Source organism: Macaca thibetana, chromosome 4 (assembly GCF_024542745.1).
Source record: "Macaca thibetana thibetana isolate TM-01 chromosome 4, ASM2454274v1, whole genome shotgun sequence".
Taxonomy (NCBI): Eukaryota; Metazoa; Chordata; class Mammalia; order Primates; family Cercopithecidae; genus Macaca; species Macaca thibetana.
In genome coordinates, this window is record NC_065581.1 from 47,128,965 (window position 1) to 47,148,162 (window position 19,198).

General features: G+C 42.0%; 1 protein-coding gene across 3 annotated transcripts in view; it reads right to left on the reverse strand.

Moving 5' to 3' along the window:
- Positions 1-207: 207 nt before the first annotated feature.
- The window catches only part of RCAN2 (regulator of calcineurin 2), a 478,595-nt gene continuing 459,604 nt past the window's right edge, over positions 208-19,198 (reverse strand). For all 3 annotated transcript variants that reach the window (XM_050787495.1, XM_050787494.1, XM_050787496.1), the window contains one exon: positions 208-2,770. In XM_050787495.1, the coding sequence (XP_050643452.1) occupies positions 2,610-2,770 (161 nt within the window). In that variant the 3' untranslated portion in view covers positions 208-2,609. The remainder of the gene's footprint in view (positions 2,771-19,198) is intronic.

Consider the following 19,198-nt stretch of genomic DNA (forward strand, 5'->3'; position numbering starts at 1 on the left):
CCTCCAGACCCTGCTCAAGGCCCCCTTCCCCCAAGAGATGGCTGCCACCCAGCTTCCCCCACTTTCAGGAAGAACCTAGGTATATGGGTTAACCCCATATGTTGGGGACGTCTTAGAAAAACTCTAGGTTGAAATGCACTCCTCCACAATTACCCCTCAAGAAAACCCAACTCAGGTCGACAACACAGAAATTACACCACGTGGACAAAGAGTCATTCACCAGATATATTTGAAGTCTAAGCTCTTTGAGCTATACACGTGCACAAATGATTCAGTTGGTGGAAATCTTCCCCTCCCCCTTCATTGTTAAACTTTTCAAACGTAAAATAGTGCTAAAGAGGTTTGCATAATGTGTGTCATGGAAATGCTGAGGCGATTCTGGCTTTCACAGTGCTAGGAGGTTCCCTTGCAACACTTCAAGGAGTCTTTCCATTTCGTACCGTTCTCCTAGGAAAAGCCCCTCTTTTCTCCCTCCCCAAACCCAACCTAGTGAAAGAATTACTTGATCTGCGACAGGTTAACACTGACACAGAGCAGCAAGTTTTACTAAGACTAACTCCAGAGGCCATATACTTCATTATGTTTCTTTTATGACTACACAGAATGGTCATTTCAACTTTTACTAAGTGGTTAAAAATGTCGGATGTGTCTTTTAAAAAACATTTAAAAATCATTTTCAAACATTTTCTCTCACCTAGATTTCTTTAGAACCTGCATTCTGAAAATTCAGGGTAGCTTAAAAAGTCAAATGACCCCACAGATGACTAAGAAGAGTCAGCTCCCAAAGGCTGGCTGCTGCAGTGCTCTGCATCTGAATAGCTGAGTCTACTATTTCTTCCACTAGAGGACACCATTTCTCCACTACTAAGTCTGTAGTCATTAATCATCAATGAAAAATCAAAAACCTCCACAGCAAAGGAAAGTCAAAGCATATGCTTACTGTACACTCCTCAGATTTTATTTTTAAAAGGAGTTTTCATTTTCCTTATGGAAACTCAGGATTTTACAAGCAATGCTCTCCTCAGTTTCACCTGTACTGTGTCCAGTACTATATTGCTATATTCACAGTAAAACGGACTTTAATTTCTGAGTGATCAGTCTATGTTTTAAGTTTCTGATGAAACTAACATACACCTTAGTCAAAAACCACAACAATCCCTCAATCTGTTTGCTGTGTTGTTGTTCTTGTTTTTCTGAGGCTTGGGTAATGAAAGTACTTCCCCCACTCCATTGTAATCTGCATTTGCATCTAAAGTAATTCATTAATGTACAGGAGTAGATGAGGCCTGGCACATATAGCAGAAGGTAATGGTTCTATAGGTGTATCTTCTGTAATGCACTTTGGGCTAGAGAAATAGAAAAATCACACGTAACAAAAACAAATAACTTTTTTGAGCACACGGGCATTGCGTGAGTAGGACCAGCATACATGTATCTATCATCCTTCCCCATTTTAACATGCTCAGCTGCTGCTGCATTCTGGAGATTTAGCTTCATCCCAATAATCTACAACGGACACTTGCATCTTTATTTAAAAACAAGTGGTCTTGATAGCAAAGATGTTAGCTAATCATGTATATATTGGCATTAGATGTTTTGTGTCCTTTCAAAATTCAGCATGATCCTTACTAGAGCATAATATTATCAGAGTATCTGTATTAGTATATGAAGGCATTCATAAGCAATGCACATTATGTTTTAAAGCAGCTAATGGTTGAACAATCACTAAATAAAAAACATCCAGATTTTAAAAGCACAGCTGAAACATTTGTACAAATATACAAAGAGAGAAAACAATCATTCAGACACCATGAAACTTTTGTAATAAATAGGTTTGTCTGAAATCGATCTCTATCACCCTGGACAAGCCTCCCCAACGAGGCTGGGAAAGTTCTACAGGGGAGTGGTGTTTGAAATCTATTGAGGAATATCTTTGGGGCCAAGCTCAATTTTGCCTCCAGGAATTTCAACAGAGCTATGGTGTATCGACTCACAATAGTGAATATACCCAGACTTGTTGAGCTGGAATATGCTGATCATTTTCCTAATCTAGATAGGACATGGCTGGATGCTGACAATCTGTGAGTTATAGGATATCCTCAAATCATGAAAATAAATGCTGGTGATCATGCATGTCCTGGGAATGTCGGGATGCAGAGGACTGAGTGAGACCAGACAGGGATATCTCATGCAGTCAAAGTCAAGTTTACATATGGTCCTATTTAAGTGGCCAGGAAAGAACAATGCACACACGTCAGGACTGGGACTGAAACAGCTCACAAACAACACAGGTGCTATTTGTTACTGATGTCTCTGGCTTGGATCAACATGAGAGAACAAAGATATAGGCTGTGCTGATTGTTTAATAAGAAAATACTACTTTTTTCCCTAGAACCTTCTAAATAATGGGTTTTACTTAATGGGTATGATATGATCAGGAGACATATCACCTTTTCCTAGCCCTTTTGTCCGAGAGGCTTGATAACAAGGAAGGAATCTCAAACAACCAAACACCCAGGAATTTAAAGGCAATTTTTTTTTGACAAACAACGGGGGAAAAAGCATGATAAAGAGGAGACGGCTATTATCGTCGAGGCGGAGCAGGCAGCTCAGTTGGACACGGAGGGTGGCAGGCCAGGACGCCGAGTTTGGATGATTTTTGGCTTTGGGGAAGTCTTTGGGTCCTCTTCTTCCTCTATGTCACTGTCGCACACGTGGACGACGACACTTGGGGTGGACTCAGTCCCTGCATGGAGCTCATACTTCTCTCCTGAAAAGCAAGGAAAATGGAAGTGAGAAAGAGGGAGGGATTTCAAAAGAGCTCCTGGAGCAGGGTCTGCTTAGGAAATGAGAGGAGCATTTTCCAGGGTCTCAGGAAGCCTGTGATCTTATGCAGGGATGGCACAGGGTGTCGGCAAGTGGAAGATCAATTTCCTTATATCCTGGCTCTGCAACTTATCAACTGTGCAACCCCAAACAAGCCACTCAATACCTCTTAGCCTTCACATCCTTTGCTGTAAATTTCAACATGGTAATACCTCCACTCTGTAGGATGGTGGTGAGGACTGGATGGGCTTGGCGGTTAGTCATATTAGTTTCTCTTCTATTTTCCAACCTTGCTGCTAATTGTTGAGTAATCTTGAGCCAATCACTTCACTTCTTTATCTTTTGAATATGGTAGTCTCTGAGTTCCCCTCCAGCAGTACATTTCTTACAGTCAGAGTTGCTCCAGGATGGAATAAGGCAGGGTCATCACATGCCCAGGAGATTCAGTGGTTACTGAGTAACTGGGTTAGATGACCATCAAGGCCCTTTCTAGTTCCAAGTGTCTACATTCTTGACTGGCTTATATTATAGTCAAATTGCTGTTAGCTGACTGGCTTTCTGTCTTTCTGTTGCTTCAGTAGATGTTTCTTGAGCATCTCTCATGGTCTATTGCTACTCATAAAGGCTACAAGGCAGAATAAAAAGTATTTGTGCCTTTCACAAGTGCACAGTCCAGTGGAGACATGTGGAGATAGAACATATCACAGTATAAAATGGTGAGTACTATGGTGGCAATGTATGTTAAGGACTATGGCATCAAGTGGTAAGGAAAGGCGTCCTAGTGGACTGGCAGCTGATCTGGGTCTAAAAGACAAACAGAAGACCTCCAGGTGATAGGGTAGGAGGAGGTGGCATTCTCAACCTCCATGCTTGTAACTTTTCAACTTCATTGTTGACATACTCATCTTAATCCTCTCCAGACATCCCATCCTTCACTTCCCAACTTTCGTGGATCAAAAGAAAAGTCTTCCAAAAACAATGACTCCAAGACATCCTCCCGGTTAGTGGCTCTCTAGATCTCACAAGATCAAGTATAAATTTTTTAGTCTAGCACAGAAGACCCTGCGTAATCTCTCACCAATCTTTTCCAACACTACCTGCGTCAATTCCTTCTTTGTTTCGGTCAAACTGGTTTACCTGTTGGCCCCTAATCATGACAGCTAAATTCTTAGGGCCACCAAACTAGCTACTTTTACTTGGCATAGCCTTACTTATCTTCCAGAGTTCCCTAAATCCTGCCCTTCTTCCAGGATCAAAGCCAGACCCCATGCAGCCCAGGAATCTGCTATTCTCAGTCTTACAAGTGCCTCCACTGGATGGCTGGAGCAAGTATTGTCAGTTCCAGTGACAGGACACTAATTACGTGCTACTGTGCATATCTTGGTAAGGCTTAATGGTACAAATGGCAAACTTTCACAAGGTAGTTTTAAATTCTGGGTGCTGATGCTGGGAATGAGGAGCACCGATAATGCAATAAATATCAAAGCTCTTCTAAGTGATGCTGGGAAGGATGTAGACATTCAGAGACAGCCATTGTTATTGGTTGAATCAAGTCCCCTCAAAAGATGTTGAGGTCCTAACTATCCTCCAGTAGTTGTGAAAGTACCTTTATTTGGAAATAAGGTCTTTGCAGATGATCAAATTAAGATGAGGTCATTAGGGTGGGCTCTACTTCAATATGACTAGCACCTTTGTAGAAAAAGGAAGGTTGGACATTGACATACACCCAGGGAGAATGCCCTGTGAAGACTGAGGTTATGCAGCCATAAGCCAAGGAACTACCCGAAGCTAGGGAAGGCCAGGAACAGATCCCTCCCTGACACCTTCAGAGACAACATGGTCCTGTGCACACTTTGACCTGAACTTCTAAATTCCAGAACAGTGAGTCAATAAATTTTTGTCATAAAAGCCACTCGGTTTGTGGCACTTTTTTTTTTTTTTTTTTTTTTTTTTTTTTGAGACAGAGTCTCGCTCTGTTGCCCAGGCTGGAGTACAGTGGCATAATCTCAGCTCACTGCAACCTCCACCTCCCAGGTTCGAGCAATTCTCATGCCTCAGCCTCCCTAGTAGCTGGGATTATAGGCGTGCACCACCACGCCTGGCTAATTTTTGTATTTTTAGTAGAGACAGAGTTTCACCATGTTGGTCAGGCTGGTCTCGAATTCCTGATCTCAGGTGATCCGCCCACCTTGGACTCCCAAAGTGCTGGGATTACAGGTGTGAGCCACTGCACCTGGAAGTTTGTGGCACTTTGTTATGGCAACTTTAGCAAACGAACACAGCCATACCCTGCTGAGAGTGTGCTCATTCAGTTAAGAGTCAGAGAAGTCTCTATTGGGCAACTCTTGCCCTCGACATCCTGCTGTATAAAGAAAGGCTTTCCTGGGTGAGGGCAGCAAATATTTCACAGAAAGTGTTACAGCTCCAGCATTTCCCTGGATATTAATAGTACAGAAAAATAGAACCAGCTACAGCCATTGAAGTATGGCTGATATGACTCTGTATTTAAAGTCTAGAAGTGGTGAAATCATAGGTAGGGAGAACTACATCAAAAAGCATTGAATCTCTGATACAAGCGAGCTGATGTGGCCCAGTCTGATACAGGAGAAGACAGTGACAGGAGCAGAGATACAGGGGAGAGCCAGGAAGGAGATGCCTGCCTGACCATTCATGCTATTCTTTGCTATCCTGCCTTGTGGAGCAAGAATTGGTAGTTGGCATTAACCCAGCCACACTGTAATCCATGGGGAAGTTGCATACCACACATAAGTGGTGTAGTGCTGTATGTATCGATGCTAAGTAAGGTTCACTTAATTGTGTGGGTTCTGTTCTCCCTAAAATATTTTGGCATTTTTATCCACGTCCCCAGGTAAACAGATCATCTGCAGACATTGCTAAGGAGAGAAACCTACATCAAACCAGCTTTATCTGAGGGTTGTATCAAAGGCTCTGGGTCAGAGTGGGCAGCTCTGGTTGGGGGTGTCTCTGAGCAGTGGTTCTTAAACATCTGACAATTAACTGGGAGTGCTTGTTAAAAAAAGAGTTTAGGCCAGGCGTGGTGTCTCATGCCTGTAATGCCAGCACTTTGGGAGGCCGAGGTGGGCAGATCACTTGAGGTCAGAAGTTCAAGACCAGCCTGGTCAACATGGTGAAACCCCACCACTACTAAAAATACAAAAATTAGCTGGGCATGGTGGTACATGCCTGTAGCCCCAGCTACTGGGGAGGCTGAGGCATGAGAATCACTTAAACCCAGTAAGTAGTAGTTGCAGTGAGCTGAGGTCATGCCACTGTACTCCAGCCTGGGCCACAGAGCAAGACTCTGTCTCAAAAAAAAAAAAAAAAAAAAAAAAAAAAAAAAAAAAGAAAGGAGCTAAGGAATCCTGGATAGTTTCTCTGGTGCTCCCAGCCACTAGCTCCCATTCATCTTTGGTGTTCTCGTTGTTGTTCAGGAAAGAACATCAAGTCACTTAAAGTCCAACAGTGACCAGTGATTGAGTTGATTGCATCCAGCGTTTCTCAAATTTTGTCTTTCCTTCAGGAAGTCCTTGCAATTCTAAATGAAAGACACCATCCAAAGAGAGACAGAGAAAGAAATGTTTGCTGAGTCATCAAATATGGTGGTGATTCTTGTTTTTGTGTATAGGGTTTCTTTAAGTTCTTATATTTGCAGCGGAAGCCCCTTTTGAAGAAACACTGGTGGCCACTGTAGTTTCATTCATTGCTCTGTGGATGGGGAGTGCATTGATGAAGGGGGAATGGCCTCTGTTATCCTCAGATGAAGAATAGAAAGGAACCTGCCGCAGAGACGCAGGACCTGGGGTGGAGGTGAGGGCAAGGCTCAGGCCAGAGAATTCAGAGAACTCAGACGCCCTTCTTCTTTTTTCCATCTGTTAGCAAGAAGCTGGCCATTTTAAAGACATTGTAATAAATCTAACAAAGCTAGGCCTTTGATTAAACCTTTTGTTCTCCCTGCCCTGGATAACGAACATTTCTTTAAAGGAATCTTTTTTTTTCTTTTTTTTTGAGACAGTATTTTGCACTTGTTGCCCAGGCTGGAGAGTGCAATGGCGCGATCTTGGCTCACTGCAACCTCTGCCTCCTGGGTTCAAATGATTCTCCTGCCTCAGCCTCCCAAGTAGCTGGGATTACAGGCACCCGCCATCACACCCGGCTAATTTTTTGTATTTTTAGCAGAGATGGGGTTTCAACATGTTGGCCAGGCTGATCTCGAACTCTTGACCTCAGGTAATACACCCGCTGCAGCCTCCCAAAGTGCTTAGATTACAGGCGTGAGTCACTGGCCTGAAGACACCTCTATTGCAATGTATTTACAGCTTCAGAAGTGGTTGCTTTCCTCTCAGAATAGGTGTGTTGGGGGCACACTCAGGATGGGAGGGCAAGCAGGGAGGCCGCTCTGTGTGCAGGGTGCAAAGCAACTTCCACGTCAACTTAATACCATCAGATTGCTCACTAGTAGAGATATTTTATTGCTGTGATCCCATTAACTCTGACATTGCGCTGTTCTATTCTTGGAAACTTTCTTACTATCGAAATCCAGCAAAGCTTAGCAGCTGCTGAGAGCTCACAAAATAAAAAGAAATGGCTTTGGTCTTGCTGGATTGAATTTTTCTTTTTTTGGCCTCTTTTTCCCTTTGGGCTTCAACTAATTCCTCCACCACAAGGGCTGACGTCAATGCTGTCACCAGGCACAGGGACCAACTGGGCTTGTTTGGGGACAGAGAGCCTGTCAAGCCTTGCCCACACAGGGTGGGAGGTCCTGCCATGGTGCAACGAGAACATACCAATGGAACCAGCATTTCTCTGATAAGACAAGCAGAGCGTTGACCCATCACATGCTCACTCCTCTGCCAGTATTGAAACTGTCCTCTCCTTGGTGTGCGGAAAGGAGACCAGGATCAAAAGTCACCAACAAGTGCATTGGTCGGGGTTTTCTACCTATCCCATGAAACGAATTTTCAGCCAAGTAAATGAAAAACCTTTTAGCACATGGTTAACAGTTAAATTCTCATTCAGGCCTTTGGAACTGACTGAGGTTTGGCCATTGCTTAAAATAGATGCCGAAGTTCTGTCTCCTCTTTTCCCAAGCGGCTGGAGACATGTTTGTGACAATGTCCCAATTCCTCTATGTCTGCAGGAGGGAGGGAGGGTGCCCATGGGCTGTTTCCCATTCTCAGGAGGGAGGAGGGTGAGTCCCTGTGCTGGCCAGGGGCTGGGAAACTTGGTGACATGACACAACCTCACATGGTACAATTGCAGAGAAATGTGTTGGTGCTGGCAGCCCAAGTGCCACTGAGTTTCTCTCTCATGCCACCTTTGGCTTATGGGTCATGACTTGGCCACCTCTTAAATTCTTTCTAAAATAATCAGTATGATTATGCGAAGTTTATAAAAATCAGCAAAATTCAGACATGGTAAGGGTAGAGAGATGAAGCAGAGGGACATGTCTATGTATTAGAGCAGAGTTTGAGATTCATTGTTTAGATTCCTAATAAGAAAAACTCAAGTGATGGAGGGAAGGAGAAATACTCCTAAAAGTTTAGTGCCTGCTGGACAAAGCCCTTGTATGTGTACTGCCAAGCAATAGACAGAATCCCAGAACTAGTGAGGCTTTCAAAATACAGCCACATCTACCAGGCAAGGCCAGGCTTTGCTCTGCTCAGCACCTGCTGCTCTTATTCCCAGGACATTCTTTCTCTTGGTCATCATGAGCCCCAGTTCCTACCCTGTGAGGAGCTACATATCCAGGCCTGATCTCACACCTGCATCCTGACTTACTGACATCTCTCTGTAAGTTGACTACTCTTTTCCAAACTCACATGTCTAAAGTAGAATTATTTTCTCTGCCAATCTAGATTCCCTTCCCAGCTATCACACTTCTTAGAAGTGCCATCATTCTTCCAGCCTTCTAGGTGCAAATCCTTAGAGTCAGTCATCCTTGAATTTTCTTTCTCTTTCATCATGTCATCAGTCACCAAGCACTATTGAACATTGCTTGGCAACCCTTCTCTGCATGCTCCTTCCCCACACACCCCTTGTTATAACCCTATTCATGACTAACCCTCCCACTCAAAATACTCTTTGCTAGTTTCCCCACGACAGGAACTAACTTCCGTGCCAGAATAAGCCACCTAAGACAACAGTTGGAGAGTTCACCTTATCACATATGAGTAATGTGACTCTGAGAAAGTTATATAACATTTCTGAACCTCAGTTTTCCTCATCAATGTGGACAACACTCATATCACTGGCATACTATGAAACAGACATATGTGTCAAATACTTGATAAAGCCCTCTCCCAAGATGCATGTTATGATTATTTAGGGCGATATTATTTTGGCCACTGTTGCCCCCAAGTAATTCCCGGTTTCCAGTATGATTAACTAATCTGATTGCATCACACAATAGTCAAAGAATTAAGCAGCTGAACAATTGCAAAGAGCTTTTCCTCAGTGGAGACACCATTGCAAAGGGCAGTAAGGGGAGAATGATAACAGGCTGCATCTCACGGTAGTGGGTATCACATAATCTGGTCTTCAAAATGAACCTATCCCTTTTCCTCCAACCACCACTTCCCCTTTCTCTGTCATCACTGGCAATTTTCTCTCCTTTTTTCCTCTCTTCCTAACCTTTTCTATACCTCTATTTTCATGAGACAGAAAATCTTATGTTGCCGTTTTAATATCAGCTTTTCTTTTTTTTTTGAGATAGTCAGAAACACTCATTTATAATACTTAATTATATCACCTTTTGTCTTATTCATTAGTTATTTCCTCTAGCAATGTGTTATATTCCAAACCATGGAAGTCAAGACTTAATGTTTTGTGATTGCTGCAGCTTAAGGTACATGTTAATGTTCAATGAATATGTGATTGATTTATGAAGAGCATCAAGCTTGGCCATTACTAACATACTTGTGTGATGTCTGGTATGTACTCACACATGAATATTCTTCCTATAGTTTAACTTGTGTAAGTTTTAGCTTTTCAACTAAGTAGGAAACCATTTAAAGGCAAGCGTCTATCCTCTTATCAGCATTCTATCAGTGCTAGCACACAGTAGGTGTCATAGAAACTCACTACATTCCCTAAACATAGTAACAATTGTTTATGGAGCACTTACAAATGCCAGGCACAGGAAAGCCTGTAACTACTTGGCATGAAATAGATCTTTAATTATAACAACAGCTCTGTCATGTGGGTTTCATAATGTCTAGTTACACAACAGGAAGTTGAGATCACACAGGTAGTAAATGCCAGAGCCAGGATTTGAACTCAGGTTTTCCTGACTTCAAAGAATGTGCTCATAGTCCCTCTCTGTCCCTAACTCTCATACTTCCCACTGTTTTCATATTCTACAAGCGACTCTACGGACAGGGAGCCTAGTTTTATCTTTCACTTTTAATACATTTTCATGGCAACTCATATTTTTCGTGAATATTTGTTCTCTAGCTAAAGATGGATTATGTATTCCTTCTGAACCTTGCCTTGTTTTGTTTTGGCCATTGATAGTTATTCTAGACATGGTCTCTTTGACAATGAATCTTCTCAAAAGACAACACAATAAATTATGAAAAGACTATAAATTATAAACTGAGTTAATTTGCATCTCTTAGGGAAGGAAGCTTTGGACTCTGAAAGAAGATCCTCCACATTTTTCTCATTTTAAAACTGTATTATCTCTCATATTCGGGTGAATTCTCAACAGGAAAGTTATTTGTGGTAGCAGGTTGTGTTTTCCAAAGACGGTCATAATGTCTCCCACCCCACATACTCTCCTGGAACCTTGACAATGTTTCATCAAGGAGTGTTCCCTCTGTGTTCTCTCCCTTCAATCCTGGGCAGGCTTTAATGACTGTCTTGACAAATATAGTACAGGTTGCATATCCCTAATCCAAAAATATCCAAAATGCAAAACACTTCTGGCCCCAAGCATTTTGGATAAGGGATCCTCAACCTATGTGGTGGAAGGTAGCAGTGTGACTTCTGAATTAGGTAACAAATATGTCATGCACTTCTACTTTGCTCTTGCAGAATGCTCATGCTTGAAACCCTACGTCTAACTTGTAAGGAAGCCCAAGCAGCCCATGAAGAGGCCCACGTTAAGAAGAACCAGGGCCCTGACTCAGAGTCTAAGTGAACTCTCAGCTAACAGCACCATTTTGCCAACCCTGTGAGTGAATCATCTTCAAAGTTCACTTGCCAGCCCCCAGTTGTGCTGCCCCAGAAACACTGCATGGGACAGATGACCCTTCCCCCTGAGCCTGGCCCAAATGGCAGATTTGTGAACAAAATAAATGACTGTTGTCTTAGGCCCTATATTTTTGGGATAGTTTGTTATGTAGCAATTGATAAATGGACATGGCCCACGCAAACTCTCTTTGTTCTTGTCTTCCCCTAGTTTTCTATAGGGAAGGAAAAAAGTGTGTGTGTGTCTGGGAAGGGATAGAGGAGTGAGCAAAGCTTGGAGGCAGGAGTTGCTTCTCTATATGTCTCACCTCTCTTCCACTCTTCTTTCTGCACCCACCACTGACCCCTTACTAGGCGCTCTATGCCTCTATGCCTCTGACAAGTCTTTGTCACATTTGAGAAAGTATAATTAGTATGGTTCTCACATAAGAGTGTTAAACCCCTAATGGTGTCTGGAAATGGATTTTTTTTTTGTCATATGATGTGGGTGGATGTTGGCATTTAGTAGGTGAGACCCAAGGATGCTAAATGTACTGCAATGTGTAGGACTGTCAACTCTAAAATATCATAGCTTTCACATTGAGCAGCACTGAGCTAAGAGCTTAACACATGCACTTAACATTTTTTTTTTTTTTTTTTTGAGACAGGGACTCACTTTGCTCTGTTGCCTGGGCTGGAGTCCAGGGGCAGGATCACAGCTCACTGCAGTTTTGACCTCTTGGGCTCAAGTGATCCTCCCACCTCTGTCTCCTGAGTAGCTGGCCCTACAGGTATGCACCACCACACCCAGATAATCTTATTTTTTGTTTTTTGTAGAGACAGGGGCCTCACTACATTGCCTAGGCTGGTCTCAAACTCCTAGGCTCAACTGATCCTCCTGCCTCAGCCTCCCAAAGTGCTGGGATTTATAGAGGTGAGCCACCACACTCAGTGACACATTTTAATAGAAGGCTTTGAAAATCAAGTGGTAATGAATGGGTAACATACACTGAGCCTTTCCTATGTATGATACTGGCTATACAGTTTTATATGGATTATCTCATTTGATGCTTGCCACAAACTGATTTTACTATTGAAGAAGCAGAGGCACAGAGAAGTTAAGAAACTTGCTCAAGGTCACAGAGCTAATAAAATGTGGAACCTAGATTCAAACTCACATCCTATGTTTTAATCATTATCTTGAGGCAAGAGAAAAGCCTCTCTTCATGTTGGATCTCCATTTACAGCTATAAAATAAAAGGTGCAGAGAGACTTACTGGAAACATAAAAATCATAGCTATTTGGTAGCTGCCTATTCACAAGCTCAATCTGGAAGCAGAGAAAGAACTTATTTTCTAAGTGGAAGTGGAAAGAGGATTTGGGATTAAAAGACAGATTCCAGGGAATTCAGTCCTTTGTAAACTTTTTTCTCTCTGATTCTTTTGTGTTTCCATGAGCTCCTATTGAATTTTGGTGGATCCCAGAGAAAAGTGGTGAACTCTAATCCAGGTCTACTGGGTGACCAGTGTAACCTCCTTACTACTTCCTAGATTTAGGCATGCATGAGGGTGGGATGCTGCAGGTGACATCAGGGCTGCAAACTGACGTTCTACCTCAGTAGGCCTCGTATGGGTGCATTTTAAGAAAATATTGATGAAATAATTAGGGTTCTTTTTCCTTTCCTCCCCCTCCTCAGTTCTGATCCATATCAAAGTAGGAAATAAGAAGGCATCCTTGGTAAGATGGGGAAGGAGGAGGATGAGAGTGAGCGAGAGAGAAAGAGAAAGAAGAGAAAGAGCATACTCGTAGTTTTGGTATAAGGGGAGCTATATATATTTCAGTATAAGAACATTTGCTTATCTTCTGGAGGTTTCTCTCTAATACTAGATGGGGGATGGGGGGATTTATCTTCATCCCCTCCTGAGACATTTAGGACCCAAAGTACTTTATGGGATCAACTGATTGACTGAGGACCTGAATTAATGGTTAAGAAAAAGAAGCAGAACCCCAGAGGGAAGGTATAGGCAAGGTAACTAAGGGAAACACAGAGGGGAAAGAGGTGGGAAGATAAAGAGGGAGAAAGACCAGAGAAAATGGGCTCATCCACATGGGGTGAGAGGAAAGTGGCGGAGATGAAGCAAAGGGGAGCTGCCTGGGAGAGCCCTCTGTGGGCTGGGTCCTCTCTGGGAACGGACCATCCTGTTCTCCCTTGCCCCATGTCAGGGGCCCAGCCCCTGCCACAACTGTGAGGACACATACACACACACACACACACACACATACACCTATAAGAAAAAATGCAAGGGTAAACACTACAATGATTCTTCCTTAAAGTACTTTTTTTATGGGCAATAGGATTTGTTATTCATATTTTCCCAGGTTTTGGTCATATGTTTTTTCTGTTTTTCTACAGTTTACCTGTTTACCTGTAAAATTAGAAAAGGAAGTATTCTAATATTGCTATTCCATAGTGATGGAAGATAAAGTAATGGAATATATACTGGGAAGAAAAGCCTCTTAAAAAACCTATTTTTTTTTTTTTTTCCAGGGACAATTCTTTAAAAGGAAATGGGAAAATTTGAACATGTGCTCCCGGATCCCAATCTGAGTCCCTTAGGTGGGGTATGACACAGATAGACTATGCTAACAGGAACACTGGACACTCGCTGTTTTACTTGCCTATTGTTTCTGTGATCAGAGAATATAGCAATTGCTGAACGAGAATTGAGGCCTTATATAATGTTCATACCACATGCACCAAAAATATAGGTGTTCATCTATATTTTAAAAACTGAATTTTTTTCTACCTCTGAATCAGAGCCTGGAATGGAAAATGTTTCTTTAGTATAGGTTACATTAGTTAATGGAATATCTTTTTCCATTGGGGGAAACACCATATCAAGCAGTAACACCAGCAAAGTTGCCTTACTATGTCATGTTTTGATACAGAAGAATTTGGAAAAAAATCTAAATATAGCAGACAAATGCAACTTGAAACTCAAGCACCATTTTAAAAACCCTTCTCTGCAGTTAACTAAAATTGATCTTCCTAACAAGAGCTAAAAATAGCAGGAGGAAAAAAAAGAAGAGACAATGACTTTTCATATCGCTCCCTGCAGGCATTTTCAGTGACAATGAACATGACCTTCCAGAGTCATCTTAGCAGAATAAAGGCCGGCATTTCGCTTCCCACCTCTGATTTCCCATCCAGTTAGTGCCGCGTGCATCTCTATTTTACCATTTTCTGCTGATTGGTGGAGATAAAGCTATTTTGCTAGGCTGGGTTTTTATTGTTTTCCTATTTTGTTTTACATCAAAAAAGAACCTGGCACCATACTGCTTCTGGAGTCAGGAACAACAGATATTTTAAAATAAATATTCAACTCATAATTCTCCTCAAGGTCAGAGCCCATCTTATTCTGTCTAGGTCACTGTTAAACTGATGGGTTTCTACACATTCATCAAGGGACTAATAGAAACACACAAGGATTCTGTGTTATAGAGACAATAACTGCCCCTTCAACAGAGCAAAGGAAGGCAAATTTGGTTCTGCACGTCCTGCTGGACATGAGAAAAAAGCATGAAATGTACTGTAAAGAATTGATGCAGTAGTGTGTTTTAGTGGGTGCCAAAAAGTAGAGAAATAAAATGTGAGGGAACGAGAGGCATAAGTTGTTTTGTATTCTTAAATTTCTCCTTTACAGCAATCTTAAATTTCTTCTAGAGAAAAATGTTTCCCTTCCCAGGGCAAGGTTGCTGGCTTAATCAATCCTTTACTCTCCTTGCCAGTGGCAGAGGACATATTTTAATTTAGCAGCTGTGCGCCTTGGACAAGTTACTTAACCACTCTGTGCCTCACATTCCCAGCTGTATAATTGAGGACAATAATAATACCTGTTATTGTCTGTGAACATTAAATAATATTGTAAGGTATTTAGAACAGTGCCTGGCGCATAGTAATTTATCTTCATCCCCACATAATTTTAAGTCATTATTTTTATTTATTTATTTTCTAATGTGTACTATCTATTTTACTTACTTTCTGGATCAAAGATAGAATAGTCATGGGGACAACGATTAAGGATATTTAAAATTATGCCTCTCATAATTTTCAGAATATAAACTTGCTCTCGGTATAATAAACAGAACTGACAGACACTTCTTGAATATAACGTGGCCTTTGTCTCCTGTCATAACATCTTAAGTATTTCAAAGGATTTCAATAGGCACCCACAGGTTTGGGTCTGATCATGGTTCCATTACAATTGCACTGCTTTCTTTATGTTTGTTTCTAGGACCACTCTAGAAGTTTTCAGGAATTGGACTTGTCCCTCTCTGAAAGAAGGTCACCAGTATTCCTCCTTAAAGAACTAGAGACTGTTTTGCCCCTTGCTTGTCTGAGATGTGGCCTGGATCCCTACTGTTTCATTTGTTCTCCATGAAAGGATCCTAATAAATTGTGCCATTGCCTCTGCGGGCAGCCAGTCAGTTGACTTAGCCTGAGTCCCATCTCACTCTAGATCCCTGCTCCATAATGTTCTTTCTTTAGACTGACTTTTTCCCAGCAGCTTTAAATGTCTACATACCTTCTCAATCACTCTGCTCTACCAGTTAAACACTGTTCATCATTCCTCTAATGCAAAACTCCATTCCTTTGATCATTTGAGTTGCTTTTCTCTGCTCTCATTCTAATTTGTTTCTGTACTTCTGGAACTGACGTAGTCATCCTTTAACATGAAATTAGTTATAATTTGTTACTGAAATGATTTTGCCAAAGGATTAAAAATAAATTTTACTAAATCATGTTTTTTTTAATGAAAATGCTAGAAGTCCTCTAATTATAGAAAACATGAATTTAATGCTTCTGGACTGAGTCTGGCTAAAGCTATAAGAAAGCAACAATTTGTCAGTAAAGAAACTATCTCTAGGCAGGCTAATAGCTCTGCTCTATTCATTCATTCATTCATGCATTAATTCCTCCAGTATTTATTGAGCATCAATTAAGTGCCAGGTAGTTTCAGGTGCTGGGAATACCAAAATGAATGAAACATGCATTCTTTCCCTCAATAGGAAGAGAAGACAGTAAGTTGAACAATAGAAAATTGCCATAAGGAAAAGTGAATATTTGTGCAAAGTGACAGGAGGAGACCGAAGGAGCAACCCCTTGCCTTGGCACCTGGTTGAGAAGGGGGCAGAGACACGATGAGGGGGAGGATGCCATGGGGAAAAGGCAGAGTGTGACCCTGCTCCCTTATTGTTGCAGTTGAAACAACCTTTAATTTAACCTCTGATATTTTCAACTCAGTTGTTGGACACAAATCATGCATGTGTGGGGCTGAGGAAGCTTCAAGGACATAGAAAAGGGATAAATGGATAACCAAATAAAGGCAAACAGTCCCAAATTGCTGGCAGGGAATAGAGAAAAACATATCCTAGAAAATACATCCAGACTGCAGCTGTTCCATGGACACAGTATCAGTCATCCTTAAAAATCAGGAAACTCTCAATATTTGCTCTTGTACCAAATGCACAAGTCTCCATTTGCACATTTACCAGACATTAGGTTAGGCTTTCTAGAAGTTTAGATTGGTGTTTGTTAGAAATAATTCTTGAGGCCTGGCGTGGTGGCTCACGCCTGAAATCCCAGCACTTTGGGAGGCTGAGGTGGGTGGATCACGAGGTCAGAAGTTCGAGACCAGCCTGGTCAACAGGGTGAAACCTCGTCTCTACTAAAAAATACAAAAATTAGTTGGGCATGGTGGCAGACGCCTGTAGTCCCAGCTACTCAGGAGGCTGATGCGGGAGAATCACTTGAACCTGGGAGGTGGAGGTTGCAGTGAGCCGATATCGTGCCACTGCACTCCAGCCTGGGTGACAGAGTGAAAGTCTGTCTCATATAATAATAATAATTATAATTATTTATTCAGGGATAGAATAAATGTTTGCCAGAGTTGGAGCAGAGCAGGCCTGAAGTCAGCCAAGCCAACCAGTATCCTTAATAGAAGGCCAGCTGGCAGAGCGGTGAAGTTTACTCTCTGGAGTCAGAAGTGCCAGGGTTTGAAATTCGACGATGTCACCAACCAGCTGTGTCACCTTGGGAAAGTTCATGCTTCTTTCTACAGCCTAGTTTCCTAATCCATAAAATGGGGATAATAATAGGTCCTATCTCTGTGCTTTTCACAAAGCAGGGCCCTTCAAAAATGGTAGATGGTACATTTATTGTGATAAAAGAAGGTGGGTGCTATAGATTAGCTGTACAATTAAGGTAAAAGGTCTGCATTTTTAACATTGTTGATAAGTTATTTACAACTCCGAGCCCCCCACCCCCTACTGCCAACTGCTTTTTTTTTTTTTTTTTTTTCCTCTGCCTCTTTAAGACCATTTCCTTCCTCCCTCTTTCTTCCTTCCTCTTCTGTGTCAGGCTCTGTGAGCATCCCTTCCAGGGCCTAATTCCCATCCCATCTGTGCCTTCTGCCTCCATCAGTCCCAGGTCACATTTGTCCCTGTCTATGCCTTCCAGAGTCTGGGCTCAGCTCGGTCAGCCAGTAAGGGTGTCTGGAACTTGCCCCTAGCTTTCTCTGCATCAATCTTTGTGAATGCTGACAAACAACAACTAATGTTCTTTCACGTTCTTGATAAAAAATGATTTGAATTTTACTGGACAACCAGCTCCACATGAGTGAACTGGAGTCCAGCTGGGGTGTGATGGTCAGAAAGTCTGACATAGCCTGAGCCTCCTTTCTAAATAGTGAAGTAGGAAGAGCACAGCATTGGAAGCTCTGGCACTTTCATTGTCAAATCAGCTCCCCGCTTCGCTCTGGGCCTCAGTTTCCTTTTCTGTAAAATGCAGGTCAGACTCCTAGGTCCTCTAGCCAAGACCTTAGTGATTCTATAAAGAGCTCTGTTGGCTGACATTCAAAACACCTCTACAAAGTGTTCAAGGGTGTTCTTGTCAATATCAGTGCATAGGAGTCAAACTGGCAGCTCCAAGGACCTTGGCTGAAATTGGTCCATTTGGATATGTGTGCTTGTTTGTTTCTGCAATGTCCTGAATGACTGTGGGGAAGGGCTTCAAAAGGCTTCACGTGAGTAGACTCAATTTACTTTACACACTGTGCAGTGTTTACGCATATCACACATGTGGCTCTCTGAAGGGGGAGTGTCTAAGATCAGGATCCTGGATGTGAACTAGATGTTCAATGAAATCATATTTCACTAACATCTCCCTTGTTATTATATTGCTTCTTTCATCAGCACATGTTAGTTAGACGTACCTCCTGCTTCTTGAAGGTAAAACTTATGGCCATTTTAAAGGGCCTGAGAAGCTGACAGATGTGATGCTGATTACAAAGAAACCTCCAATGCGCTTGCTCTTGAAAGTTCTATAATTTAACTTTCAGGCCACACATGTAACATCTGGCAATCTTCTTGCAAGAAGTGCTTATTAATCAGATCAGCATCATCTTAATCTGGGTACCTGGTAAGATGACCAGCTTTTCTTGGTTTTCCTGGGAATTTTCTGACTTTAGCAGTGAAGGTCCTGGGGCCAAGGGACTCCTTAGTCCTGGAGAAACCAGGACAGTTGGTCACCATAATTCCTAGAGATCTCAGGTTTTGGCGTACACAAGAATCAACACACGATTATTAAAACAGCAGATTTCTGAGGTGGGTGACTCTGGGCCAAATGTTTTCCTGCCACATTAAGAAATGCTGGTAAGAACTTATAAGTTTACTATTCTTGGTACTTGGCATTTAGCTACCAGTGGTTCTTGAACTCATCTGCATATTAGAATCAGCGTGGGAGCTTTTAAAACGTACTGATACCTGGACTTTACCCACATCAAATTAGAATCTGTTGGGGTGGGGTCAGGCATTCAGATTCTATTTTTAAAGCTCCTTCCTATCCCAAGATAACCAGCAGTAGATACAGCAGACATAATGGCCATTAGTTACCACTCAATTCACAGTGCTAAAAATCTCAGCTCCCACCTGGTTTCGGCACCTTCAATTTCTATTATTTCCTCTCCTAATATAATATAGGAAAAAATACTTTGGGGTGCAAGATGTCATCATCTGCTGAAATTGAGGGCAGTATCACTTCTAGGTACAAAGCCTAAAGAAACTTTTGGACAAGTGCATAGAGATGTACAAGAATGTTAACTGTTACTTTGATTGTAATAGC